General features: G+C 48.3%; 1 protein-coding gene across 1 annotated transcript; it reads right to left on the bottom strand.

Annotated features, from left to right (window-relative positions):
• Positions 1 to 1,735: 1,735 nt before the first annotated feature.
• ARF1 (ADP ribosylation factor 1) lies at positions 1,736 to 15,986 on the bottom strand. The gene is made up of 5 exons (XM_059838151.1): positions 15,828 to 15,986; positions 6,237 to 6,416; positions 5,154 to 5,264; positions 4,478 to 4,602; positions 1,736 to 3,334 (listed from the first exon to the last, which is right to left on the bottom strand). Exons 2-5 carry the CDS (start codon positions 6,382 to 6,384, stop codon positions 3,173 to 3,175), a joined length of 546 nt encoding a protein of 181 aa, XP_059694134.1. The 5' UTR covers positions 6,385 to 6,416; positions 15,828 to 15,986; the 3' UTR covers positions 1,736 to 3,172.
• Positions 15,987 to 27,141: the final 11,155 nt, after the last annotated feature.

The following is a 27,141-nucleotide window of genomic DNA, read 5'->3' as shown; positions in this document are numbered from 1 at the left end:
GACAGGGAGGGTTTGTGTGTCTTGGTGGACAAAAGCCCAGTGGCACCGTGCTCAGGAGCTCACAAAGCCCTTCTGTCCCAGCAGTGGGAGATGCTGCAGAGCCCTCACAGCCTGCGGTGATCCCACCCCAACGCGATTTCTGGGGTTGGCAGTCCCTTGGCACCAGGGCTGCTCCTTGTGGTGTGAGCAGCTGCAGCTCCTGAGCCATCCCAGGGATCCCCAGGGCACAGCTGGGGCACCCCGAGCCCCTGCACTCCCTGCCCAGGAGCTCTGCCCCTGCTGGTGCTCACCAGGCTGAGCCTGGGGTCACCTCCATGGGATTTTGGGGTCCAAACTGGCTGGAGCCTGCTGGAAACATCCCAGAGCCAGGACTGTGCCTCATGGGAACTGGGCAGTAGGCTGAAAAGGGAGCCATGGGAGAGTGGGAACAGCACAGCAAGCAGAGGAAGAAACCCACAAAGCCCAGAGTCCTGTTCCCTCATGGACTCCCACATCCCACCTTCAGTGCCAAGCTTTGGGCAGGGCTGGGCAGGGTGCTGTGCACCCCCAGCTCCTCAGCACAGGGACAGGGTGTTGGTGTGCCCAGCACTGCTGGCCCAGCTCAGTTCAGCTCTCCTGGGCTCTCTCCTGCTCTCCCCTGTTCCTGTCTCACACTCAAAACAAGATCATTTTTGAAACACGGGAAGCCAAAACTGAGGGGGCAGAGGGTAAAGGAGCCCAGCCCCATCCCTGCTTACCCCAGAGCCTCCCTGTCCAGCTGCTGCAAACTCCCTGGGGCACTGGGCAGGATCCTTGCCCTGGGCTTGAGCCACCTCCTGCCCAAAGCTCCAGGCTGAGAGCCAAGGACAGAGCAAAGCCTGTGCTGCCCAGAGCAGAGGGCAGAGCTCAGATAACATCACCACATTCCCTGTTTTCCACAGCAAATTCTGTATGCAGAGGGGCAGAATCCTAACCCAGCTGGCCCTTCAAGTTCAATTCCCTCCCAGAACAGGAATAAAGAGCTGTCCTGCTCTATTAGGGATGCAAATATCCTGATTCACAGCTTGAAATTCCAAGGTGGATTCCTGACCTGCAGGAGGTTTGTGATCCCAGATTGCCCAGTGCTATTTACCCTGTACTCCAGCCCCAGTCCCTGTTATCCACCCGGAGTCCCAGGTTTCCCCCCAGGGAATTTGCTCTCTAACCTGCAGGACAGACCTTTGATCCTGCAGCTTTCCAGTGCAATGGGGGATCTGCTGCAGCTCCAGCCAGGAAAGCAGCCAGGAGCTGGCAGGCAGCCCGAGCTGAGCACTGGGGAGGAGAAGCTGCAGCTGACAGGGAAGGCAGGAGGATCACCCAGAGGAGGAGCTCTGTCCCAGATCCAGCGGGAACTGCAGAAAGGGAAATGCAAAACAAAGCACTTAGGAAGGCAGAATTCCTATTTTTCTCCCGTGAAACTGCTAATTGACAGATCCTGTAATTAACTGGGACCAGCAGAGGAACAACCTGCTGGGGAACTGATGGGGCTACTCAAGAAGCTCAAGCTGTGCTGCCCCAGAGGCAACAGAGTGACTCCAGTAGAACCCAACAAACCCCACCCACCACTTCACCTGCAGGGCTCCAACCAGGAATGATTCATTTCTTAGAAAATACAGGAGATATCCTCAAATTTTCATGCAAACCATGATGTGGCAAAAAAGCTGCCTGGATTTGGATCCCCTGCACAAAGATAATACAAACCAACACGACACCAGTGCAAGTTTCATGAAACTTTTTATTCAACAAGTATTTAATTATGATTCTGCCAAGATGATCGAATGAACAGCAAGGCATAAAAAACATGAAATAGTTAAGAGATTTTATTCTAATAGCTTTAATTACAGTGCTTGTTTGTCAAAATGAAAACTGAAAACAAGTATACAAAACAGTTGATTACTAGTTGTGTATTGAAAGCAATAAAGGTTTCCACAACACTAAATAAACCAGTTCTGATAGTTCCTCGAGTTAAAGTTTAACAGCTCCAGCTTCTTCAGTGTTTATCAAAATACAAAAGAAAAGTAAAGAGGTCTTTTTTTTATTTTTCTGATGGCAAATCTGAACCTTGCAGTATGAGGGATGCCAAGGGTTTTCACACATATACAGATATGGGATTGTTCCAAAATGGGATTGAATACTTGCAGAGTGGAATGACTCTCCAAACTCTCATGCTTTTTGTTTTTTTCCCTAGACACTATACATAGATGTTTGGTGTTTTTCATGGCAATTCTTACGTTAAGTACAGTACTTTCTGCCTATAGAGCTTAGGACTAGGACAGGCTGTGCTTCCTGTGGAAAGGTTTTGCCTTCTGGAGTGGTTTAAGCACAAGAAAAGTACAAAACACTTTTTGACAAATATGACAGGCTAAAAATGTCGACTTCTGGAAATGATTCAAGTTCAATGGAAACGAGAAATCTCACCTGAACCAAAAGTCAGATGTTTAGCATGAGTCTGCAAAGCTCATCTAAACCAGGCCCAGCAAATCTTTGAACGGTTGTGAACGAAGATGAGCACAGACTACGAGCTACAGACAGAGCCAGAGATCTACTACTTATGATCTGTTCATTAAGCAGATGAAGCTAATTGGGTGTCAGTCACTGCTTCACCCTTTCAAAAGAATCAAGAGTCACCACGTTAGAGCTGGAGCAGCAGAAGCGATGTCAAACGTCTGTGTGTTATAAGTGTTTTTACTTTTCCTTGTCTATTTAAAAAAATACAGAATTCAGGTTAAAAACCAACCACCAAAATGGATCTCACAGATCTCACAACCCAACCAAGATCAAATCCAGCTCTACTGCACAAGGACCACTGGCAACCCTTACGTTATTAACCCACTGAATTCCCTTCCAGGTACTGAACAGTGACTCGATTCTTTACAATAAAAAAGCTGAGTAATATTGCATAGGAGTACCAGAAACTGCCTCATTGGAAACAAAAACTATTTACATTAAATAAGAAACCTAACTGTTTTCAGGCTTGTATTTGCCACATTTACAGCATGATGCAATATATACTGTGACAAAAAAGAAATGAAAACAGCTTCCGGCACTCAATACCACAAAGTAGCACAGTTTGCCACATTAGAGTAAAGCGAAGGGCGAGTAGGAGGAGATAAGAGGGAGGGTGGAAAAAGAGGGAAGAGGAAGGTTTATGGTTTCATTTCTGGTTTCTGAGCTGATTGGACAACCAGTCCAGTCCTTCATAGAGACCGTCTCCACTAGTGGCACAGGTGGCCTGGATGTACCAGTTCCTGTGACGAAGGGAATGCAGTCCGAGTTTGTCTGTGATTTCTGCTGCATTCATGGCGTTGGGCAGGTCCTGAGGGAAGCAACAACAGTCATTCCCACTCCTCCAGCACCAGCTTGAGAGCAAAGAGCTCTCAGAACTTCTCTTTCAGACAACCCCAGTGGATTACTGTGATAGTCAAGCTATTTCCCCGCAGTGACAAAAGCCTCAAAGGTTTAGCAACCCAGTCTAAGTCAACATTATGGAATATTTGAATATCATCCAGCCATTCCCCAAGTGCTGACACTGCTCACAATTCCAAGTCCACATTTCAAAATTATTGAAGCATAATGAAAATTGTGTGAGAAGGACCTTAGGACTCCCAAAAACACTTGGAAGGCAAATGACTGCTGACACCTGATTGTTCATCCAAGGTATTTTAAGGAACTAAAACTTTGTAAAACCTGCCTCAAATTCTAATATATTATCTGTGTGTTGCTGCAAGTGAATTAAAAGTCCCACTTTGTAAAATCAACTCGTGTTTCCACTCAGGAGTATCCTTTCTGTGACTGTGGGTATGATTTAAGATCAACTTTTACCACCCAGTACTACTCTGCTGAGCACAGCTTCTTCAGAGCCCACCTTTCCTGCTCCTGGACATGCCTTGTGGCACTTCCACCCTTCCCAGCTGAGGCTGTGCAATCAGTGGAGCAGGATGTCATTCCCTCTTGACATTTCCTGGTCACACTTCAGGCCTTCAACATTTGGGGTTAAGCTGCCAAGGCCTCCACAAGCAATAGAAGGCAGAACTCTCAGCTAACTCTGAGCCCAGCTCACAGATCAGCACAAGCACATTAAAACTCCAGTGCTTCCACCAACACCAGCAGTGCCCTCAAACAGCCTAAATGAGGAATTCAAGGAGGTTCTGCCATTCCAGCATTCCTCTCTGGAGGAAGTTTGGGCAGGTGCTGTAGTTGAGCCATGTCAACCTTAAAAATCAAACTGGTTTTCACTAAAACTGAAAATCTCTTAGCCAAGACTGTTTAGAAGGATGCTCCTTTCAGATGAGAATTCAACCTATGGTTTTCTCCCTTCAACATACCTGAATGGCAATTTACCCTGAGTTATTTATCATCACACTGAAAATATGAAAACCAACGTCAACATCTGGCACTCACAAGGATGTTGCAAGTTTTCAAGGGTTCAGACAGACATAAACACCTTTCTTGGGCATACCTGTTTGTTAGCAAACACTAATAAAACAGCATCTCTGAGCTCATCTTCTGCCAACATTCTCATAAGCTCTTCTCTGGCCTCGTTCACACGTTCTCTGTCATTGCTGTCAACCACAAAAATCAGACCTAGAAATAAGCAAACAAAAATAAACACAAACTTGAAGTCTCATGTCTGAGAGAAGGTCTGTTCTTGCTGAAAGTTGGTGAAAACTGGTCTTGGTTTGCATTTGTTTTTGCAACTTGGGTACTCTTTCTACAAAACCACTTGGCATTTTCCAGGGAGCAGCAGCTCCTGAAATGCTGTGACAGGACTCAAAGACACACACATGAAAGAGGCCCCAGCAGTGACAGAAGTGACAAACTCCCAGTTCTTGGGGCTGCAGAGCTTTTGGTAAAGACTCTGCTTTGAAGTGAGGGCAGAGCTGTGATGCTGACAGAAGAAAAAACAAACTCCTGAACTCGCTCTGAGTCAGAAGGACAAGGAAGACTGGTTTGTGGAATTCTCCCCATCCCTCTTTGAACCTGCAGCAGCTTAAGAAAGAAAAGCCAGAGCAGCACACAAACACACCTTTTGTAATAACAAATATTCCCACTTCCCTCCACAAATTAACTCTGTGAAGACAGCCAGAAAGCTCTCTCAGACTCTGGGAAGCTGGCAATGAGGAGTGTGGGCTCACCTTGTGTGTTCTGGAAGTAGTGGCGCCACAGGGGTCTGATCTTGTCCTGGCCACCCACGTCCCACACTGTGAAGCTGATGTTCTTGTATTCTACTGTTTCCACATTGAAACCTGAACGAGAGATTGTGGCACAAATCTCACTTCAACACAACTCTTGTACTTAGCAGGTCGCACTCTCAGACTGTGATCACTTCTAAAAGTTCACTTAAAATTGGAGTTTAAACCAGCAGAATCCTGTGCTGAAGCTCTCAAAGCAAAACCAGCTTGTTCTGCTCCCACCATCACCCCGATGAACAAATTTAATTGCTACCTGAGCAGTTACAAAAAACAAACTATGTTGCCTTAAAAAAAAAACCCCTAATGAACAAATAAAAAACCCCAAATAACCCCCAACAAACAAACAAACAAAACCCCAAAGAAACAAACTCCCAAAGAAACAAAAAACCTCAAACAAAAACCCCAAACAACCAACCCCCAAACAAACAAAAGATCCCAAAGGAACAAAAAAAAAAAACTACCCCAAAAGAACAGAAAAAAAACCACAAAACCCAGAGGAATAAAAAAAATAAACCTCAAAGAAACAAAACAAACAAACACAAACAAACAAACCCAAAGAAACAAAACAAAAGTAAAAAAAAAAAAAAAACAAAAAAAACAAAACAAAGGAACCAAAAATTAAACCCCAAGGGAACCAAAAAATAAACCCCAAGGGAACAAATCCCCTCCTGCAACCAAACCAAAAACCCCCCCAACCTCCCCCGGGTTTTAAGAACTGCAAACCTCAATACCTTCCAATAAAAAGAGAAAAAAAAAAAAAGGTGAATCCTCTCTACTCAGTCTGACTGACATGATGCCACAACAGCTGGGAGACAAATTGTCTTTCTGTGGCCCACAAATGTTCGTTCCCCAAGTGACTGATAGAGGGAGGGGAGTGAGAAAAGAGTCACAATCTCCTCCCATGGCAGAATATTTGGCTGTGCCACCTTCACACCACAGCTTTAACAAGTTTGTTCTGACAAGTCACTTAAATTAGCTGAGACCCAAATCTCCAAGCCATCAGATAGAGAAACACAAAACTCTTACCTATAGTAGGAATAGTAGTTACTATTTCACCAAGTTTAAGTTTGTACAAAATAGTTGTCTTTCCTGCAGCATCCAGGCCAACCATTAGAATACGCATTTCTTTTTTGCCAAAAAGGCCTTTGAAGAGGTTAGCAAAAATATTTCCCATGGTTCAGATATGTTCTCACTGGCCAGTGAAGTCTGGAGGAAAAAAGAACAGAGTATCACCCATGAGTTACCAACAGTTGTGTTCTGACCACAACATAAAAAAACCACAAAAAAAAACCCCAAAGTAAGAGATAATGTGAATCGTTTATAGACACCCCTGACACCACTGAACATTTTCCCCATCCTGAAGCAACACAAAGATAACCAGATGTGCCAAAACTCAGTGCTCATGAAATGACTCAGCTTTAAGTGCTTGAAATGCTCTTTCAGAGATTTTAGCATTAATTTTAGCTGTTCTCAAACTTTTGCTTGCAAAATTCATGCAGCTGACCACTTCCGGTACTTTGCTCCCCATTGTTATGGGATAGTTTATCTGCAGAAAAGTGTCACCATTAAACAAACTTTTCCCAATTGACCTGCAGATTACACATTTTTGCTTAGCACAGCAATAGCTGGTCCTTCTTTTGGGAAGGAATCCCTGAGTACAGCTTGGATTCTCTCCTACTCAGAACAGTTTCCTTCCTCTCCATCCCCGAGGAAATGGCTGTGAACAGCACATAAACACAGAGCAGTTACTTTCATTAACAGTGGAGGGAGACCTTCTGCACAAACAAACCCACATTTAATCAAAGTTAACTATGGAGAATTAACAGCCACATTAAAGGAGCCCGTTCAGAGATGAGCACTTCCTTCCCAGCCAACACTCCTGCCTGGGTGATTAAAGTGATTCAGTCAGCAGGAGCTTCCTGTTTGGGAGCTGCAGGAGCTGCCTCTGCACTCCAGCCTCTGACACTTCCCTGTGCCCTTGGGACCTGACCCACCCCATCACAAATCCCCCCTTCCCAAACCCACTCCTGCAGTTCACAGCAGGATTGAAATCCCAGCAGAACTATTGCTGTGCTCATACACGGCAGGAGAAAGCAGCCTGGGAGCTTCACAGACACTGCACAGGGACAATTCACACCCTCCCTGAGGCTGGTTACAGAAGCTCTCAGGTGTCAGGTTAAGAAAAGACAGAGCCCAACTGAAAATTCAAGTTTCAGACCAGATGCACCAACAGCCAATGCATTCAAAGCATGAGTTTCCTGTAAACCAAACCAAATTTAAAGCATAACATGAAGCAAAACTCTCCCTAGAAAGAGAACAGAGTATCTATACAGAATATCTACTCTATTTATCTTTACAGAATATCTACTTAAGAACATTGAAGCAAGATTTGGATTGACAAGCACAGCACACCACAAAAGCCTTTTCCCACTCTGTCCAGGGATGTCCTGGCCGTGTCTGAAGCCTGGCTTCCCCACTCTGCACCGGGAGAGGGCTCAGCAGTTCCGTCCTCTTTAGGAAGCTTTGCTGGATACAATTTTTAACCCAAAAGTTAAACTGTAACATTAACCAAGGCACGTGTCTAAGCACTCCCAGCTCCAGAGGGAAGTTCAGAGTCCACTCCAGGGCTCCTGCAGGACGTCAATCCCCACACACCAACTCGCTGAAGCAACCGAGTCAAAGATTTGTTTATTTTATGTGGCTGAAGCTTTAAAACTCAACTCCCTCTACAAACCAGACTGGGGATTAAAACCAAAGGGGAGGTTTAAAAGTTCTATCATTCCACCATTTCCTTTTGTATTTCTGCAACACGACCATGGATATTCCACTCCCACTGGAATATACGAAGGCTATATAAACAGGAAGGTTAATTAGGAAGCAGAGAAAACAGTTTTGCTGCAGTCCCCATTTCTCCACAGCAGGAAATCTCCCATCCCAGCCCACAGCACAGCTCCCAGTGGCCTGGAGGGCAGGGAGGCTGTAAAGCTTCCCTTTGTCTGGCTGCTCATGCCACCTCTATCTCCTGCTTCATCTGGAAAGCAGCAGCCAGGGCTGAACTGTGACCTTTTACCAGAGCTCACAGAAACTGCCTGCAAGAACTTTCACAGCGAGTGAACCTTAGAAGCCTGCACAAAGAATGCCTTTCTTCGGTTTGCACACGTTTAAAAGCATAATGGGTTATCAAATACTTGGACTGATCACAGTAATTAGTAAAAAGAGCAAAATCCTATCATTTACATCCAGGACAGCTTTCCACACACTGGAGAAGTCCAGGCTGCTGAACAAGTTGCTGGTACTTGGCACTAACAGCAGCGAATCCCATTAGATCCCTGTTTTCCTGGCAGCTATTTCCAGGTCAAGCCTGCCCTTTGCCATTGAAGCTGCTTTTATACCACCATCCTCCCTATTTTTACTTTTTGTGAAGATTAAGAAGTTAAGATCTATTTAAGCACTTGGTTTCCATTTCCCCTCTTGCTCTCTTCCACATCCCTCCTATCCAAACCCAGTCTGTAACTTTATTTGGTACTTCAGGGTAGGTGGCATTACAAAAAGTCACATTTATTTTTATAGGCAGCACAGTATAGTTTACAGCCCACTCCCGCAAGAAAAGAGTGTTTACAAGTTGACTAAAAAGTAGCTGAATCCTTGCTGTCTAAAAGAAGAAAAAACCAGGAGAAATCCATCTGCAGAACTCCCACAAACTGTTTTGGTTCCCATCAGGGTTTTGCAGGATGGGGCTGAGGCAGGGTCCCTGTCCTCCCCAGGGCTGGGACCATGCCCTGAGCAGAAGTTCCTCACACAGGGAGGAACTTCCCACAGGAAGGAACTCACACTCGATGGCTTGTACTGCACCCTGCTCTCCCTGCACTGCCACAGGAACTGCCTGGGTTAATTCAGCTCAGCTGAGGCATCACGGGACTGCTCCCTCTGCACCACGGGACACAGCTCTAATTCCCATCCCAGCCCATTACTTGCACCATCAGAACGTGCACAGCTTGAAAAGCCCTCAATTTCCTCGTATATTAAGCAAAAATCCCTGTTATCTTTCAGGCATTATCACCCCTTGCCTCACCAATACCTGACCTGTATTCCTTACCCAAGTTTAACTTCCTCCTTCCCTCCACCCGAATGCTGTCAGTAATTGCCACACCGATCTTTTAGGAGCAAAAGCTGGATAAAATTCCTGAAAACATAAAAGACTACGGCTTGTGAGCTGCTTGTAGTGCTTGAGCACATCTTCAAAAGAGGGATCCATCAGCCTAAGTGGGAAGATTTCAGTATGAAAGGGAACGATTTGAATAAACAGCACAGACTATTTTCACAGAGCTCCGTGTGTACTTCCCCTCAGCACAACTCCAGCTTCTGGAATCGGCAGCTCAGCACCCCAGCACTGAAGTGTCTGTCTGTCTGTCCCTGCCCATGCAGTCCTACAGCACTTTAACACACTGCACTCCACCTGAGCAGCGCTAAAAACCCGTCAGGCAGGTTCGCTAAGGCACAATGTGCCATCGGTAAACAGCAGCGCTGACGTTCCATGGGGAAGCTGCAGTTTCGTTTCATGAAACAAAAGTATTTTCAGCTGCCCGTTTTCGAGTAAGTGATACATTCAGATGAGCCATTAGGAGAACAGGCAGCCTTTACAGGCAGCCTTTTGCAGAGAGGAGTTAAAAATGAATGAGTGTCTGCAATAGCAGCAGCCCGTGGTTGTTAAAGTGATATGGCCCAGGAGGAAGAAGAACAATCTGCTTTTATTAATTGTAGGTGGTTAGAATAAGAGCTCTGAGGAGTATCTCAAGGCCAAAGAACACTAAACACTTCATCACGCTGCAGAATTTTATATTTCAATGTACATGAATGCATTTGAACATCGTTTCATTCAGGCTGGTATCATGACAAGTCCAATCTGCTGCTTGACCTCCTCTAACTCCTTGGGTGAGCCTGGTGAACAACCCCACGGGTGTATGACCAGAAGGGTGTGCAGCCATCAAAGAGAGCAAAACACACCTTGAAATTCCCACAGAACCTCACCTTTCCACCTCTGGAAAAGTTCTTTTTGGCCACATAGAGATCAAACTTCCCTGAGACAGGAATGGTGTTTCATTGAAGTTTACACCATTTCTTTAAACACACCAGAAACAAAATGAGAGGCCAAGGCAGAGGATGCCATATGAATTATTGAGTCAAACTATACTGCAGTATGAAATTCATTTATTTCACTTCTATAGACAGCACTTACCACATGAGGCTCCCACAGTGAATATATCAGGCTCCAAACTCTGCAAGTGTTAAAATCAAGCTGGCTGGGCCCATCATTTTGGCAATCTGAAAATCCCAGCAGCCATGAACACGGCAGGGGGTTGGAACCAGTGCAGCTTCAAGGTCCCTTCCAACCCAAACCACTCTAGGATTTTATGGTTCTGATAAGATCAAGTTCAAGCCTCTGGTCCTCCCCTGCCCAGCAGGCTGGGACAGAGGTACAGAGGGCATTTGCTGTCTCTGGGATATTTGCTGTTCCTATCCCGTTTAAATGCCCGTTTCAAGGAGAGATAAACACCAATGGCACACTGAGCTACACAGCTTCAATCAGACAAATATTGAACACAGGTAAAACCCCAACAGCTGCAGGTTTACCAAACAGCTCCTTCCTGCACCTTGTTATATTTGCTCGGGCACCTTGGCAAGTGAAACTGGCCTGTTTACAAAAGCAATGGATGCACTACCAAAATTCCATCTCAATTTAAAGGAAAATCTACTTGACATTGGCCCAAGCTTTAGCTCCATGTCTAAAACAATTAGAAAAGCATCAAATCCATAATTCCTAACCAGGTATTAACATACTGGTTCTATCAGTTACAGGGGAATAAAAATGGATCAATTTGTTATTTACCAGAAATATTGATTTGAAATCCAGCCAGTTGTCACTAGTTGGCCTGGACCAAGATTCTTTGTCATTTACAGCATTCTAGAATGTTTTAAATTAAATTATCAGGAGAAGCAAAATATTCACACAAGAAATCACCAAACCAATGTGCAAATAAGAAGTGAGAATGCATTTTTTTTAAAAAACCCATGCAACTCCAACAGCTGTTACTGATGTAACATGCAAGAACAACTGGCAAATAATTTAAAGTGCAAATCTAACCCGACAGCTCGTTATTAACAATATAAAGTGAGATTTAAAGGAGAATGTGAGAAGAGATCCAACAAGAATAGAACACTGCTAAAATTCAGGTTTAATGTACAGCCCCAATGTTTCACACCCCCACTCAGCAGGGAACAGTACTGGTGTGTTCTCTTGAACTTGAAATCATTTCTTTACAGATTAAAGTGTTCTGTTACAGCAAATTTTGGAAACACCTCTTTATATATAGCCAGGGTGGCCCAATACTATTCCAGTACAGTTACATTCAACTATTTTTAGAAACTGTTTGCTGCCCTTCCACATCTGCTAACCTGAGAGATGAAATCTATCAACTCAAACCCTTTAATTCTGGGGCCTTAAGACTGAAATTTAGCTGAGATCATTTTGATTTGAGCTCTTTGGGCCATATCAGTATCAGGAGGCATGGATTACGTGTAACATGTGAGAGCAGCCAACAGGCAGGCCTGGCCCTTTGTTCACCAGGTGATTCATTATCCTGCACAAACAGCACTGCAATAAAGGCCATGGCAACAACAGCTTCACAGAGCTCTTCATTAATATTAGTCCTAACTCCTTGATAATTTTAACCATTAGAACCAGAGGAGTGTCAACTGTGGAGACCAACACTGAGCACTGGCACCATTTCCTCCTAGCTCTCACTGGGGGTGCTTCTGCCAAGTTTGGCATGGAAAAGGTGTCCTGAAGGATCATAACCTGCTTATTTGAGGGGAAAAGCAGTGAAATCAAAGTTAGAGATACAGAACTGCGCTGGCATCTAAATAGGAACTGTTGGATTTGGCCACCAAAGGCTTGCAAACTAAAAAGGGCTCCAAAAGCACTGTGCATGTCTAAGGCAGATGAAGGACAAGCCAAGCACAGGTGAGACTCCAGGTGAGAGGAAATCTCCTTGTCCAGCACCTTTGATTAACCCAAGGAGGTTGAACAACCCCCTGTCTACACATCTTACTCAGACAGGACATTTCCCACGTGCTGGAACATTCTCTTGGGAGCACTGGGCTTGGAGTGGCAGAAAACAGAAAATAATTTCACTTACAAGATCAAAACAAGGACAAAAGAGGGAAAGTTCCTTTTGGGGCCGTGCCTATTTCTCAGACATGAGAACAAGTGACTCCTAAAATAACAGCCAGAATAAAAAGAGTCAGTATCAGAGTGGGTTGCTTGACTTGATGAAACTCAAACCCCAAATCAGAACTATTCCCTTATTCTCACCTTCAAGCAGGGAAAGCAAACTGCTGCTGTCTCACAACAAAACTTCCAACTATTTCAAAGATTTAAACACTTGAGAGCACACAAACCAACCCAGAGGAAACACAGGTGAGTGAGTTTCCTCACCCTTTCACCCAATGCAATTATTCCAACAGGGAAAGCAGCCCAACAGGCCCTCCAGCACTGCAGACATGTTTGTAGCAGAGAAAATCAGTGGCATCAAAACACCACCAAAAATTTTCCTTGCAGAGAACCCCTTTATCCATAAGACTGTGTTCCTAGTTCATTCCACTATAAACCCCATGAATAAAAGCAAAATAAAATATCTGGGCTGAAAAATACCTTATTTAAAGGGTAAGCTGGCAGGTGAAAAGCACAGAGGGAGCTGCATCCATGCCCTCCCTGCTCAGGAAATAGTGTGGTGCCAAAAATGGAAGTTGTGAACCCCAAGAATGGCCTGTGACTTTCTGCTCACCAGTTCAGCACTGGGTACACCGGTGTGAGAACTGGTGGGTACAAAGAATTTCTTTTCAGATAAGCAGTGCACAGTTGAGGTGGTTTTTTGTTTTTGAGGCTGAATTGTTCCTGAGCTCAAAATCTCCAATTTTAAGCCAAATATCCTGTTATTCATTCCTGGGAACTGGGCACTAAGTCAACATTTACACTCCTAGTAGAAATGGCAAGAACTCACAGGAGAGCTCCATCCAGCAATGAAATTGGCTTTTGGTTTGGGGGAAATGTCAAAGCAGAGCCTCTGAGTTGTGAGGCAGAGGAGAAGTGGGTGAACAAGGGCTGCTAGACAGGAGGGTTTTATTAGAACTGAAACATCAGCAGAAGCTCCACCACAGCCCCTCCGACGTTTGAGTGCGTTAAAAATAAGGAATAAAATCGGATACTCGCAAGCAGAAAGGAAAAAATGCTGAATTACACAGAAAAAAACAGCTGCTGTAGTAGGAAGCTGATTCTGAACTTCTTTACTCATCAGTTAAAGAAAGGGAATGGCTGAGGACGGCGCCAGCTCTAGCACAAGCTCTGTAGCATTCCAGGAGCAAAACTTCCAAGAGATTTCTAAAAAAAGAATCAGAACTATTCCTTTTCAGATAAAGTTAGCTCACGTTCACCAAATTTATCCACTGTAAAGCAAGCTGGATGCTTGGGAAGGCTGCTGAAATCCATAAGAATTCTTGCTTGAAAGGCCATCTTTAAAAAGAAGAGGTTGTTTTAGAAAGAAAAGCCTCTGGGATGTGTAAAGGTGGTTCTTGAAATTTCACCACTGCCATTTCAGCTGCAGTCCTGGGTTTTGAGCTTTTCCTCCTTCCACCAAGTCATGTCATCAATGGCTCAGCTGATAATTATCTGTAGAAAGGCTCCTGCTGGAAGCAGCTGGAGCCCAGCACAGTTTGGTGAATTCCCAGGAGCAGAATCCAGCCCCGACTCCCACACACGCTTGGTTTGCCTCGAAAAGCTGGGCCTGGTTCTCCCCCCACTTGGTCAGCATGACTAACACTCACAGGGAACTCGGTGCACAGCTCCTGCCAGGCCCTTCCACATTCCAACTATTTCACAACCGAGGAAATGCTCCGAGAAACCGATCTGAGCTCCTCAGACCGACCATTTACACCCAGGGGTTTGACTTTTAACAGCATTTACATCACAAACACAAAGCTGTTCTGAGGGGAGGGCGGCTCTGCTTGAGCCATTTTAATTCCTGATGCTCCATCACAGGAAGCACCAACGAACTTGGCAAAGCTGTGGAGGTTGGGAGTTGCAGAGGTTCAGTCGAGGTGAGTTTCCTCACCCTTTCACCCAATGCAATTATTCCAACAGGGAAAGCAGCCCAACAGGGCCCTCCTGCACTGCAGCATGTTGGTAGCAGAGAAAAATCAGTGGCATCAAAACACCGCCAAAAACTTTCCTTTCAGAGAACCCCTTTATCCATAAGGCTGTGTTCCTATTTTATTCCATTATAAACCCCATGAATAAAAGCAAAACAGCAATCCTCCACTTCAGCCACACTTCCTTTTTTTTTTCTCCCCCCCAGGAGCGCTCCAAATCAGCAGCAAAAATAGCAATAAAGATTGCTGAATGACCTTGGAAAAATCCACTTTGCCTCGGTTTCTCCTCCTGGAAAATAAGGTTAATGGAATACCCTGCAAAGGGGTGCTGCGAGCCTCTCAAGACAAAGCTCAAAGTATTCAATAAATACTGGGAATTTTAGTTATTGACAAAGCTACGATTTCAACACCAGACCTCTGGCCACGACTCTAATCAACCTGCGGAATTTGCTTTGGCAGGAGCAGAGCGGCAAAGCCACAAGGTCAATGTCAACCACCACAACATTTGGGGCAGTTTTATGGCCCGGCAGAGTTTTGGTCTCGCTGTGCTGGGGCAGAGCCGGGCTATCACTTCATCACACCGAGCTTTATCAGCCCCGAAGTATCACGTTCGCCTCGCACAGAGCCACGATGGAGTATTTTCAGTGAGAATATAATATCCTCCCACCGGGAGCCGCTCGGCCAAGGAAAGCTGATCTCCCACACCACCAAACCCCAGGCGATGGATGGCAAACAAGAGTTGTTTGCTCCACGATAAAGCTCAACTCCTCTGCCCAGCAAAAAACCACCAACTCAGCAGCCAAGGGCTTACAGAGAATCAACCTCTGCCCCACGGGCTTCATTCGAGGCTCTTTCCCCCGGCCCACGAGGGTTTTCGGGGGGAGAGGACAGGGCGGAAATGCCTCTCCTTCCTCGGAGCCGTCCGCGGGCGGGGCAGGGGCCGGAATGAGCGAGTTTGGGGAAGGGAGGACAAACCCATCCCGTCTAATGCCATCGCTAGAGGGAGCGGAGCGGGGCCTTGTGCAGCTGCTGCCGAGCTGGAGCGATTCCCCTTTTCCAGCCCTGCCTATCCCAGCCCTTCCCACCCCATCCCACCCACAAGCAGGGAAGCGAAAGGCCTGACCTCCCCCCCCGGCCCCAAAGCCGTGCAGGGGGGGACGGATGGGGCAGCGCCGCTCCCGAAGACCTCTGGTTCCGGTGGGGGGAAAGGAATGAGTAGGGATAAGATGGAGCGAGAAGGAATTAAAAGGAATGAGGAGGAAAGGGGAGGAAAGAACAGCCCGGCCCCGCTGCCTCAGCGCCCGCCGCGCCTTAGCGCCAAGGCCGCGCGATGCGGGCGGGGGCGCGGCGCGGCGGGCCTGAGGGGGATAAAAGGCTCGAAAGGAGGGAAGAAGAAGGTGTCGGCAAACCCACCGGCGTCGTCGGGAGCCGCGGGCCGTGGGTCTGGCTGCGCTCGGAGGGTCCCGCTCGGAGCCCGCTCGCCCCGGCCGCGATCCGCCCTGGAGCACAAGATGGCGGCGCGATGCGGCCACGTCAGTGCCCGCCCCGCGCGAGGCACCACGGGGAAGCGAGGAGGGAGCGGGGGGCGCGGCCTGCGCCGAGGGGGCGTGGCCAAGTCGGGCTGCCGCAGGGCCGGGATGCGCGAGGGGCGTGGCGTGGAGACGCAGTGGGCGTGGTTAAAGCGGGAGTGACAGCTCCGTGAGATCAGGGGGCGTGGCCACAACGGGAGAAGCTCCTGTAAGGCGCGGGGGCGTGGCCTGTGGGTTGGCCACGCCTACTCTGCAGCGCGTGAGCGGAGCGGGAGCGGGGCCGGGATCCCGCGGGAATCGGGATGGGATGGGATCAATGGGATGGGATCAATGGGATGGGGTTAGTGGGGACCGTACCAGCCCTTCCTGCACAGCTCCCCTTTCTCTGCACTCTGCCCTCCCCTTTCCGTGCGCCGTTCTCCTTTTCCTGCGCTGTTCCCGCTTCCCTTCGCCGTTCTTTCCCCGTTCCCCTTTCCCTGCACCATACCTTCTCTGCACCATTCCTCCCCTTTCCCTGCACCATTCCTTCCCGTTCCCTGCTCTGTTCTCACTTCCCTGCACCCTGTCCCCTTCCCTGCAGCATTCCTCCACCTTCTCTGCACCATTCCTTCCCTCTTCCCTGCACTGTTCCTCTCATCCCTTCATCACTCCCCCTTTCCCTGCACCTTTCTCCTTTTCCTGGGCTGTTCCCACTTCCCTTCACCATTCTTTCCTTGTTCCCTGCCCCATTCCCCCTTTCCCTGCACCATTCCTTACACCATCCTCTATTCCCTGCCCCATTCCCCATTCCCAAAGCAGCCAAAGATCTTCTCTGAGCTCTCCTACCCTGGCTGCTGCTCCAGCCTCTCTGTGCCTCAGTTTCCCCACAGAGGGAAAATTCCTTTTTTTTTTGTTTTTTTTTACCTAAGCAGGTAATTTTCATCATTTGAACTAATATTAATTAGTTTTACCTTACACAGCACAGAGGGAACAGGTCAGCACAGCAGTAGCTTAACTCCACATGCAAAGGAAATATAAGTCACATGGTTCCAAAGCTCAAGAGGTCGGCGTAGAAACAACTGTGCACAATAAATTTAGGTTTATCTCCCTTCTGTTTTGGGTTAACTTTGAGCTAAATCGAGGTTGTGTGCTGTCCCTGGCTAAATACTAAATCCTTTGTTAAGGGGAAGTTTGGAAACGCAGCAGGAAGCCACCAAAACTGCTTATTTCCAGATTTCCCCCTGATGCTCCTAGGAAATGAGTACCTCAAAGACCTCCATCCCCTGTGCAACAGGGCTGAAATCACCCAGCATTACACAGAAGGCAGACAGGCAGATGGGAGTGAGCCCAAAAGCTTCTTTTCCTAAAAAAAATTGGGTCACACTCAAGAGAGATGGCAGCAACAGGGCTGAGAAGTGCCAGGAGGGAGCCTGGGCAGGAGGCAAGATCATCCCTGGGCTTCTTCCAGGGAGGCACCACCCCCAGGCAGAGCAGGTTCAAATTAGTATTATTATTTTGCTTTAAAAAGCCCCTAAATTGCATTAAATCTCCCCAACGGGTCACTCAGCAGCACCAGCACTGATGGGCTGAGAAAGTGACAGCAAGGACACGCTGAAAAATCAAATGAATCCTGTTTTCCTGCCCTGTGGAAGCTGAGCTGGCTGAAATGGGGGGTTTGGGAAGAGGAGAACTGTTCCAGGGCACAGCTTGGTGCCCACCTCGATGCCCAGGCACGGACAGCTCCCACTGGGATCACAGATGTCCCTGTCCCCTGGTGCAGCCCTGGCTTTGGGACCTGTTTGGGACACAGCAGCCTCCAGGACCTGCTGTAAGAGAGCCTGAGTTGAACCAAAAATACCCGGTGAGATTTAAGGAGAAAAAGGAGATTTTGCACTTGCTCAGGGCTCCTGGGGAGGATCTGCCTCTGTCCTTGCTGGATATTTTGGGTGAGCCCTGGGGCAGGAGCTGAGCTGGGTGCCTCTGGGTGTCTGTGACAGGAGGAAGCTGCTTCCAAGTCAACAGCAAAAAACCCAAATTTCTCCCCATGCCCAAACCCCCTCCTGGGCACAGCTGAGCTGAGCAGCCCCTGTTTCACAGCCCTGTCTCCATGCCCGGGCAGTGAACCAGATCAGGGCTGCTCTGAGTTAAAAATAACCCTTCTCTCCTTTGCTTTGCCTTTTTTTTTTTTTTTTTCTCCCTTTTGCTTTATTTTTAACCCAGAGCAACTCCTCCTTTTAGCTCACTCAGGGGAGAAGATGCTCAACCCCACCACCCCACTGGGGTGAAAATCCAGCCACAGGGCAACCCAGGGGAGGTTATTTCATATTATCACCCATGGCACATCACCAGGGAGATCTGATTTCATTATCCTCATCCTCTGGAGACCTGAGTGGACGCTGAGCTCGAGGTCTCATCCCTCTGATTCATCCCTGGGCTGCAGCTGGAACCCTCTGCCCTGTGACTCACAGCATTTGTGGAAAGAAAAGAGGCCTCAGTTTCTTTTTCAGCTGAGGGAGCAGAAGTGCCCCTTTGCTTCCTCCATCCTAAGAAAAAAATCCCATGTGGGAGAAGGACAAAACAGGGCAGCTCAGCTCATTTTCTGGGTGCTCCCAGGGTTCCAGAAAACCCCTTGGCTTTTCCTGGATGGCCCCTCTGGAGCTGGAGAGTTTTCCTCCCTGCTGGGAGCCTCTGGTGACAAATCTGCAGCTGAACTACACCCTGTTCTCACTGCCCTTTTGGATTAAAAAAAAAAAAAAAAAGAAAAAAAGAAGTGTTTGTGCAAGGCGATTTCTGAGGTTATAAAAATATCACTTGGAGTCTCAAAGCACTTCCCAGGATGTGCTTCTCCTTCTGCATCTTCCCCCAGGGAAAATCACCACAGGCTGGATTGGCTCTTGCTTCAGGGTCCCCCAAAATAATCTTTTCTCCAAAGTGTGGGCAAGCTGTCTTTATTGAGAAGATTCTTGGTGAGAATTTTTGGGATAAAGGGGTGGTGGAGACCCCTGGGCAGGTGGCAGAGATGTCCAAGCATTAAATCCCTCCTGGTGGTGATGGGAAAGTAGTTTTGGGGTGGAGACCCATCCCAAAAGGGTGGAAGGGGCTGAAGGACATGGGGGCCCAGCACTGCTTCATTTTCTGCTGCCCTGGAGCTCCTGGCTGCTGTCAGGTTGAGGATTCCTTGGTGAGAATATTTGGGGTAAAGGGGTGGTGGAGACCCCTGGGCAGGTGGCAGTGATGTCCAAGCATTAAATACCTCCTGGTGGTGATGGAAAAGTAGTTTTGGGGTGGACACTGACCCCAAAAGGGTGGAAGGGGCTGAAGGACATCAGGACCCATCACTGCTCTGAATTCTGCTGCACTGAAGCTCTGCTGTCAGGTTGAGGATTCCTTGATGAGAATATTTGGGATAAAGGGGTGGTGGAGACCCCTGGGCAGGTGGCAGAGATGTCTAAGCATTAAATACCTCCTGGTGGTGATGGGAAAGTAGTTTTGGGGTGGAGACCCATCCCAAAAGGGTGGAAGGGACTGAAGGACATGGGGACCCAGCACTGCTTCATTTTCTGCTGCCCTGGAGCTCCTGGCTGCTGTCAGGTTGAGGATTTCTCACCTCGGAGTCTCTCACCTCGAGGTGAGAATTGCAATTATGCTCAGGAGCTGAGAAATTACACCAGCCTCCACCCCTCCAGCAATTTGCTATGTTGCCTACCAAAAATAGCCATGATTCCTGGGATTTGTGGTCCTGGGGTCACCTCTAGATGGGCTGGGGCTGTTGAAAAGATGACAGATCTAAAGTTGCTGCTCATGTCTCACCATCCTGGAAGAGAAGGGAAGGTGGGAAGAGGAGAAAAGCAAGAACAACTCTACACAGCTGCATGGAGAGGCAGAAAAATCAAGAATATTCACAACCAGAGCTTTTATTTTACTGTGGTTTCTCCTCTCAGAGCTGATTTAGGTGGCAGAAGGATCCACTCAGCTGGAGCACCTTTGAGAGCCTCTGGAGAGCAGAGGGAGCAGATCAGCCCTGTGCTCCTGACACCACCCCCAGGGATGTTGGGAAAATTGCCTCAGCTCTCTCTGCCTCATTTTTTGTCCTCCTTCACTTGGAAGCAGCTGCACTTGGTGGCTCTGTGGCCTGCAGGGTCACCTGGCAGTGAGGAGATGTTTCACCTCAGCACTGCTGATGCTGGCACCTTGGGAGGGAGCTGCAGCAGCCGTGGGGTGATGCCTCAGGTTTTAACTTCTGTATTTTTCACATTCTGTGCTGCTTTAGTGTGTGGGTCTGGGCTTCAAATCAGGGCATGGTGAGCTCTGTGCACAGAGCAGGGAGACAAAATTCCTGCTCCAGCTGGGCACCAAGGACTGTGGTATTTACATCCCCTCTGAACAGAGAGAAGCTATAAGAACAGTAGAGAAAAGAATAATTAAAAAGAATAATTAAACCAATTATTTTCTCATTTACTACTCTTGTGCTTGTGAACATGTAGAATGTGCTAGAAGATTATTTACCTGAAAGAATTTGATAATTAGATTCTACTGAAGATTGTTTTGTTTCCTTAACCAATCACACAAAGCTGTATCCTGACTGTCAGGAGACAGTCACGAGTTTTCTTTAGTATTCTTTAGTATTCTTAGTAATAAGTATGATATAGTATAGTATCTCTCTTTAATATAGTTGTAATTGAATATAGAGTAGTTTTAATAAAGTGAGTGTTCAGCATTCCAAAGCCCTGGAGTCAGATGCCAATCATTCCTTCATCAGGGGTCCTGATTTTACTATAAAGGACAAATGAGCCAAATCTCAGCCCAGGAGCACAAACCCCGTGGGCTGGAGAGAGAAAAACAAGCAGGGTGGGAGTGCCTGGGCTAAAGCTGGGCTGGGACAATGAACTGCAAGGTGCCAATGGAGCAGAGCTGATCCCAGGGAGAGACCCCGGGAGCGCTCGTGCATTTTGGGGCCATTTTGGGTCATCTTGGGTGCAGCCCTGGCTGGGCTCTGCTGCTGCCCAAGGTGCATCCATGGAGGAGATCCTTGGAATCAATCCCTGCTTTATTCTTTAGCTCTGCCCAGCCTCTGTTCCAGCTCAGCCTGCACAAGGCATGAGGGTGATGCCCTGTTTGGGCAGCCTTGGTGGTGCCTTTTGGTACCCAGGCAAGGTGGCTTGGACAGGAAAGATTGATTTTTGTGCTGTCACAGAATCACAGAATGGGTTGGAGGGAATTTTCAATATTCCCCATCCCACCCCTGGAGGTGGAAGCATTAAAACCAAAGGTGGGAGCATTAAACCCAAAGGCGGGAGCATTAAAAATCCCATTTGGAGATCTCTGAGCAGTTTCCCAGAGCTCCATCAGGCAAAGCTGTCTGACCATCCCCAGGGCACCACGCTGCTGTGCAGGATTTCTTGTGGCATGAATCCTCCTGCTTTTAATGCCCCCTGACAGAAAATCTGGATTTTTAAAGCTCAGCTGGAATATTTGCCCTCCATCAGCAGAGTGCTCTGAAACCCCAGCAAAGCTGCCACCTCAGAAACTCTAAATGTTGCAGCCTGTCACTCAGGACACTTTTCCAGCCAGGATTCCTTGGAAAAAAGGAGAAAGGCTCCTCCTTTCCCTCTGAAGTCACTGCTGTGGAAGAGAACATCACACCAGAGGGAGCAAAGTTATTGCCACAGTGTTTGCCTGGGTGGGAATGAAACCTCGCCCGCCCTCCATCATCAAAACCTCATTAAGCTGTGCAACCACTAATTGATAAGCCCAAACCTGACAAGGAGGAGATGGTGGCTGCCCTGGGACCTGCCAATCAATGTCACAGCTGTCCCTGGCCCTGGGTGAACTCTGACCGCCGGCAAGAATGCTGGAATTGTTCCTTCTGGAGGGCAGAGATGGAGAGCAGCCTAATTATAACATCAATGTCAGGTCACAGCCCCCCACTGGACACCTGCCTGGTGGAGAGGGGAAAAAACTCCCAGGCAGTGGTGATTGGGGTCCAGCTTCTGTTTCCAGGCTGGAAAAATGTCACCTTGAGGGGCTTTGTTCAGGCAGCGTGGGTTTTGTGGAAGGCTGAGGATGCAGGAGGGGGGAATTCCAGCATGGAAGGGTTGGTTTGCAAGGCAGGAGGAGTTGGGCTGGGAAAGAGCATGGAGAAGCTGATTAATCTCTAAATGTTGCTATTTGTACCTTCAGTTTTGCAACATTTGTGTATCCAGCTTCCTTCTTTATTCAAAAGTTGCAGAAATCCAGGCCTCCCTCAGAAATCCCTAAGTTTTCCTTGCAGAATTAATGGATCACTGATTATGTGCTAATGATTCAATTTATGCAAACCATCAAATGGAGGAGGGTTTGGGGGGAGGAGAAAGGTGTGCAGGTCAAAAAGTGGTGAATGTCTAACTCACAGCAGGGCAGGGTCATTTAATCTCATTTTGAGCAATCCCCTGACAAGTTCATTCCCTTTGAATCGCAGAAAAATGGAATAGTTTGGGTCAGAAGGGTCTTTAAAGAACACTTAGTGCAGCCCTGCAGCGAGCAGGGGCACCTTCAAGCCCATCAGGCTGCTCAGAGCCCTGTCCAACATGATCCTGAGTGTTTCCAGGCCATCTCCATCCTCCTTTGGCAGAGCTCTGTGCCAGGAGAAGAAGGAGAATGACCAGAGGCACGACAGAGGCCCTGGGCTGAGTCTCTCCTTGCCGTGGTGACATCTGAGGGCTCTCAGAGCTGCCCTCAGGAGCAGAGATCCCTCTCCCTGTTCTAAATTTCTTGCACCTTCCCACTGACCCAAAGCTGAGGACATTTTTTGCTTTCTTTCCCTGGGCATGGGGCAAAGGAGCTGCCGGGGTGGCAGGGGTGTGCTTGGCTCACTCAGCAGCCTGGATCAGGAGGATTTCCTCTGAGCAAAGGTGAATCTGCTGAAGTCAAAGGCAAATTCAGGTATGAAATAACCAGGACTCACAGCTTGTGTGGTGCAGGAGAGCCTGAGCATCTTCCCATTCACTGCAGGGGAGGGTGGAATCTGCCAGTGCTGGGAGTTCCCAGAGACCCATCAGAATTCCAAGGTGGAAAAAGCCCTCAAGGACAGCAGCTGGCCATCACATTTATCATTAGCTCCATGTGACACCTACAAACATCACAAATGAGGACCTTGAAAGGTCTCTGGAGCTCAGGAATCACCTCCAGGACATCTCCTTGCCCAAAACCACAGGGCAGAGGGGAAGGGCTTGACCTATCAGCAAGGACTGGCCAAGGGACAACCTCGTGGTCCTGGGGTGTCTTTTTCCTCCCACCTCAGGGATTCAGGGGAAAACCTAAAATCTGTCCCCTGGGGTTCTGCATCCCTTGGAAAAACACCCACTTTCTTTACATTTTCAGGGCTTGTGCCACACTCATCTCTAGGGAAACAGCTGATTTATCCTCGAGAGATAGATTGCAATTCACATTTAAGGCCGTGCCCAAGCTGCAGCTACAAAAGCAATATAATGAATCAGGTTTTTAATCATGAACTCACCCTGGTGGGTGCTGGGCACACAGCAGAAAATGCTATCACTGATTCCAGAGCTGCCAGAACAGCTCCACCTTTCCCTGATCCACTGGCCAGGCTCTGGGGAGCAGGTGCTGGTCACTGATTAAAATGGATGTGGCAATAAACTTGTCAAAATAGAGGTTGGTTCCCTGTTTTATTCTTATGTGAGCCCACCACAGGGGTCAGGTGCTGGGGTGGAGAGGCTGGAGGGGACCAAGCACCTCTTCCCATCAGTGTGTGAGAGGCAAGAATGGGAAAATGGGGGGAAAAATGGAGATCTGAGGCCCTGAACTGGAGAGCAGCTCTCCTAAATCACTGGCAGCCAGCATCCAGGACCTGAAGCCACAGATTTCTGGAGGTAATTATGACCAGGTAAGGAAAACACCATTTCCAGGTGGATTTTGGGCATGGCTTGAGCGTGGTGGGGATGTGGGTTTGGGATGAGTCCCTTGGCTGCTGCCTGGAGGTGAAGCTCTGCTGGGAACAGCTTTTCTTCACAGAATTCCCAGAATGACCAGGTTGGAAGAGACCTTCATGGTCATCCAGTCCAACCCAGCCCCAACAGCTCAACTCAACCCTGGCACCCAGTGCCACATCCAGGCTTTGTCAAACACACCCAGGGATGGGGACTGCACCACCTCCCTGGGCAGCCATTCCAGAACTTTATCACTCTTTCTGGGAAAAACTTTTCCCTGCTATCCAACCTGTATTTCCCTTGGTGCAGCTGGAGGCTGTGAGCTCTGGTTGTGTCAGTGCTGCTGCAGACAGAGCCCAGCCCCAGCTGAGCACAGGCACCTTTCAGGAGCTGTGAGAGTGATGGGGGCACCCCTGAGTCTCCTTTTCTCCAGGCTGAGCACCCCCAGCTCCCTCAGGGGCTCCTCTCAGGGTTTGTGTTCCCAGCCCCTCTCCAGCCTCGCTGTCCCCTCTGGATGTGCTCAGTGTCCCAAGGTCCTTCCCAAGCTGAGGGCCCAGAGCTGGGCACAGCACTCCAGGTGTGACCCCAGCAGTGCCCAGGGCAGGGCAGAATGACCTCCCAGGGCTGCAGGGGTCTTCTTCTCCTGGTTTGGTGGCTTCAGCAGAGTGGAAGACCTGGGTTTGGGATGTGCCACCTGGAATTTCTTCAGCTGTACAATGCTCAATCCCAGCCTCTGGTTCCCTGAAAGACTCCTCTCCTTGGGTGCAGACTTCTGGTGAGGGAAAGTCCCCTCTGGCCACCACAGGAGCAGCTGCTGATCTGTGAGCTCCAGAGTCTGAGTCACCCTGGAAGTTTCTCCACCCCTCTGGCTCCTGCTCCAGCTCTCACTGACTCCAGTTCAACACCTCCCAGGAGGAGTCTGGGCCCAAATCCTCATTTTCCAAGGAACAAACTACAGCAGTGACTTTCCTTGGCTGGAAATCCCTCCAGCAGCTGCTCCTAGAGGTGCTGGATTAAAGAACTTTCCAGAACATCTCCTAAACCAGGAACCATCATCCTGATTTTTCTGCTGGTACCCCACAATGGTCCCAAATCCAGGTTTGAGGTCCAGTCCTGTTTGCAGGGAACTGAAAGCTGTGCTGGGATGATTTGGGCTGCTCCCCTCATTTTAAGGAGATCATAAATCTGTGATCATAAATATTGTTTAAGTCCTTGGTCCAGCCCCAGCTGCTCTTTGCATTAGTGCAGGACAAGAGCAGGACTTGCTCTTCTCTGAGAAGCTTTTGGTAGTTTCATTTCTTCTTCTTCTTCCTTTTTTTTTTTTTTGTTGTTTCCTTTCTTTTATTCCCTTTCCAACTGAAATGAAAGCAAAAGCAAAACTCTCGGGATAAAATTTAAATTTGGGGGCCAAATAATAACGACTGGCAGCTCTTTGCAATGCCAGAGGGCACATTCTGGTCCCAGCTGGCTTGAGATCAAGTAGGAAACTATGGAAAATTGGGGGAAAAAAGTAAAACAAATGGGCAGTTGAAAAACAAAAGTCAACTGGGAATGTTTTGACCACTCTTCTCCAGGGAGAAACAGCCTCAAACGTGACCTTTTTCTGCTTTTTTTGCTTTCCATGAGTTACAACCTCACAGGGGAGAATTTGTCCCATTGGAAAGTCTCTGTATTTCCTCCTGGAGGGGGAGTGATGATATTTGAATGCCCCAGAAAGAACAACCATGCCGTGTTTGGGCTGTGGCAGCCCATCCCCAACGGGGCTGACGCTGCCATCAGCTCTGTGGATCTGTTTGGGTCAGGGTGGACCCTCCCTGCAGGTAAACTGAGGCACTGGCACCTGCCCAGCTGTGACAGCCACGAGATGGGCTCAGGGAAGGTTTTCCAGCCCCAGTTTTGGCTCCCAGGGAGGTCTCTTGCAGCAGATGGCAGCAGCAGGTTGGAGAAGCCACTGGAGCCGGGTCCTGACAGTCCCCAGGGATTCCAGCAGGGATTTTGGGAGGGAAATGTCCCACCCATGATCCCACAACCTCTGCATCCCACAGCAAAACATCCAACCCCAGCTGCTGGGGTGTGGGGGGATGTCAGAACCCAGGACATCCCTCTGGCTGCCCTGGAGGACTCCAGACCCTGGCAGGGGGCTCAGTGAATTTGTCACAGGGTGAAAAAGTAGAATTTTGGGGATTTAGAATGGGGGTTCAAGAGGCAAGATGGAGCAATCTGGGCATGTCCCCTTCTCCTTCTCCTTCTCCTTCTCCTTCTCCTTCTCCTTCTCCTTCTCCTTCTCCTTCTCCTTCTCCTTCTCCTTCTCCTTCTCCTTCTCCTTCTCCTTCTCCTTCTCCTTCTCCTTCTCCTTCTCCTTCTCCTTCTCCTTCTCCTTCTCCTCCTTCTCCTTCTCCTTCTCCTTCTCCTTCTCCTTCTCCTTCTCCTTCTCCTTCTCCTTCTCCTTCTCCTTCTCCTTCTCCTTCTCCTTCTCCTTCTCCTTCTCCTTCTCCTTCTCCTTCTCCTTCTCCTTCTCCTTCTCCTTCTCCTTCTCCTTCTCCTTCTCCTTCTCCTTCTCCTTCTCCTTCTCCTTCTCCTTCTCCTTCTCCTTCTCCTCCTTCTCCTTCTCCTTCTCCTTCTCCTTCTCCTTCTCCTTCTCCTTCTCCTTCTCCTTCTCCTTCTCCTTCTCCTCCTCCTCCTCCTCCTCCTCCTCCTTCTTCTCCTCCATCTTCTGGTGATGGTGACACTTCTGGATTGGTTTAGAGCAGAGACAGACTGTCTAGCACAGGTGATAGGTATTGGAAAATTATTGTAAATAAAGTACAGGTAGTTCTTAGCATAAAAAGCCAACACCAAGGGCAGGGACTGTGCCACAACCCGACCTGCTGGACAGACCTCAGCAGGGCAGAGAAGGAATGGAATAAATAAGAGAAAATAAACAGCCTTGAAAAGCAGACCTGAGCAATCTCAACTTCTTCTGCAGTTGCAGAGCTGGGAAAAAAGACTTTTTAATATTTCAGGAGCCATTCCAGCAACACTAATCCTGAGAGGGGATCTCCAGAGTCCCACAGAGGGGTTGAGCAGCTCCTCCTCTCCTGGAATTCCCAGTGCTGGGGTTGGATGTGGGGGCTGCTGAGCAGGTACTCCCCCAGACTGTGAATTTTCATTCCAATGATCCCAGAAACCTCTGTGGGCTCGATATTGAGCCCAAATCCCTTCCTGCAACAGTTTGGAGCTGGAGTGGACAGGGACACAGACAACCTGACCCCTTTATCCTTATTTCTCTGCAGGGGAGATTCCCCTGGGAATCTC

The sequence above is a fragment of the Haemorhous mexicanus genome, chromosome 1, assembly GCF_027477595.1.
Source record: "Haemorhous mexicanus isolate bHaeMex1 chromosome 1, bHaeMex1.pri, whole genome shotgun sequence".
NCBI classification, from domain to species: domain Eukaryota; kingdom Metazoa; phylum Chordata; class Aves; order Passeriformes; family Fringillidae; genus Haemorhous; species Haemorhous mexicanus.
This window is presented reverse-complemented; position numbering and strand designations above follow the sequence as displayed.

Coding starts and splice junctions, on each gene's coding strand:
- ARF1 (XM_059838151.1), bottom strand. CDS start 6,384: ATGGGAAATATTTTTGCTAACCTCTTCAAAGGCCTTTTTGGCAAAAAA. Junction 4,603..5,153: donor CTACTTCCAGAACACACAAG/GTGAGCCCACAC, acceptor GCTTATTTCTAG/GTCTGATTTTTGTGGTTGAC. Junction 3,335..4,477: donor TAGTGTTTGCTAACAAACAG/GTATGCCCAAGA, acceptor TGCTTCCCTCAG/GACCTGCCCAACGCCATGAA.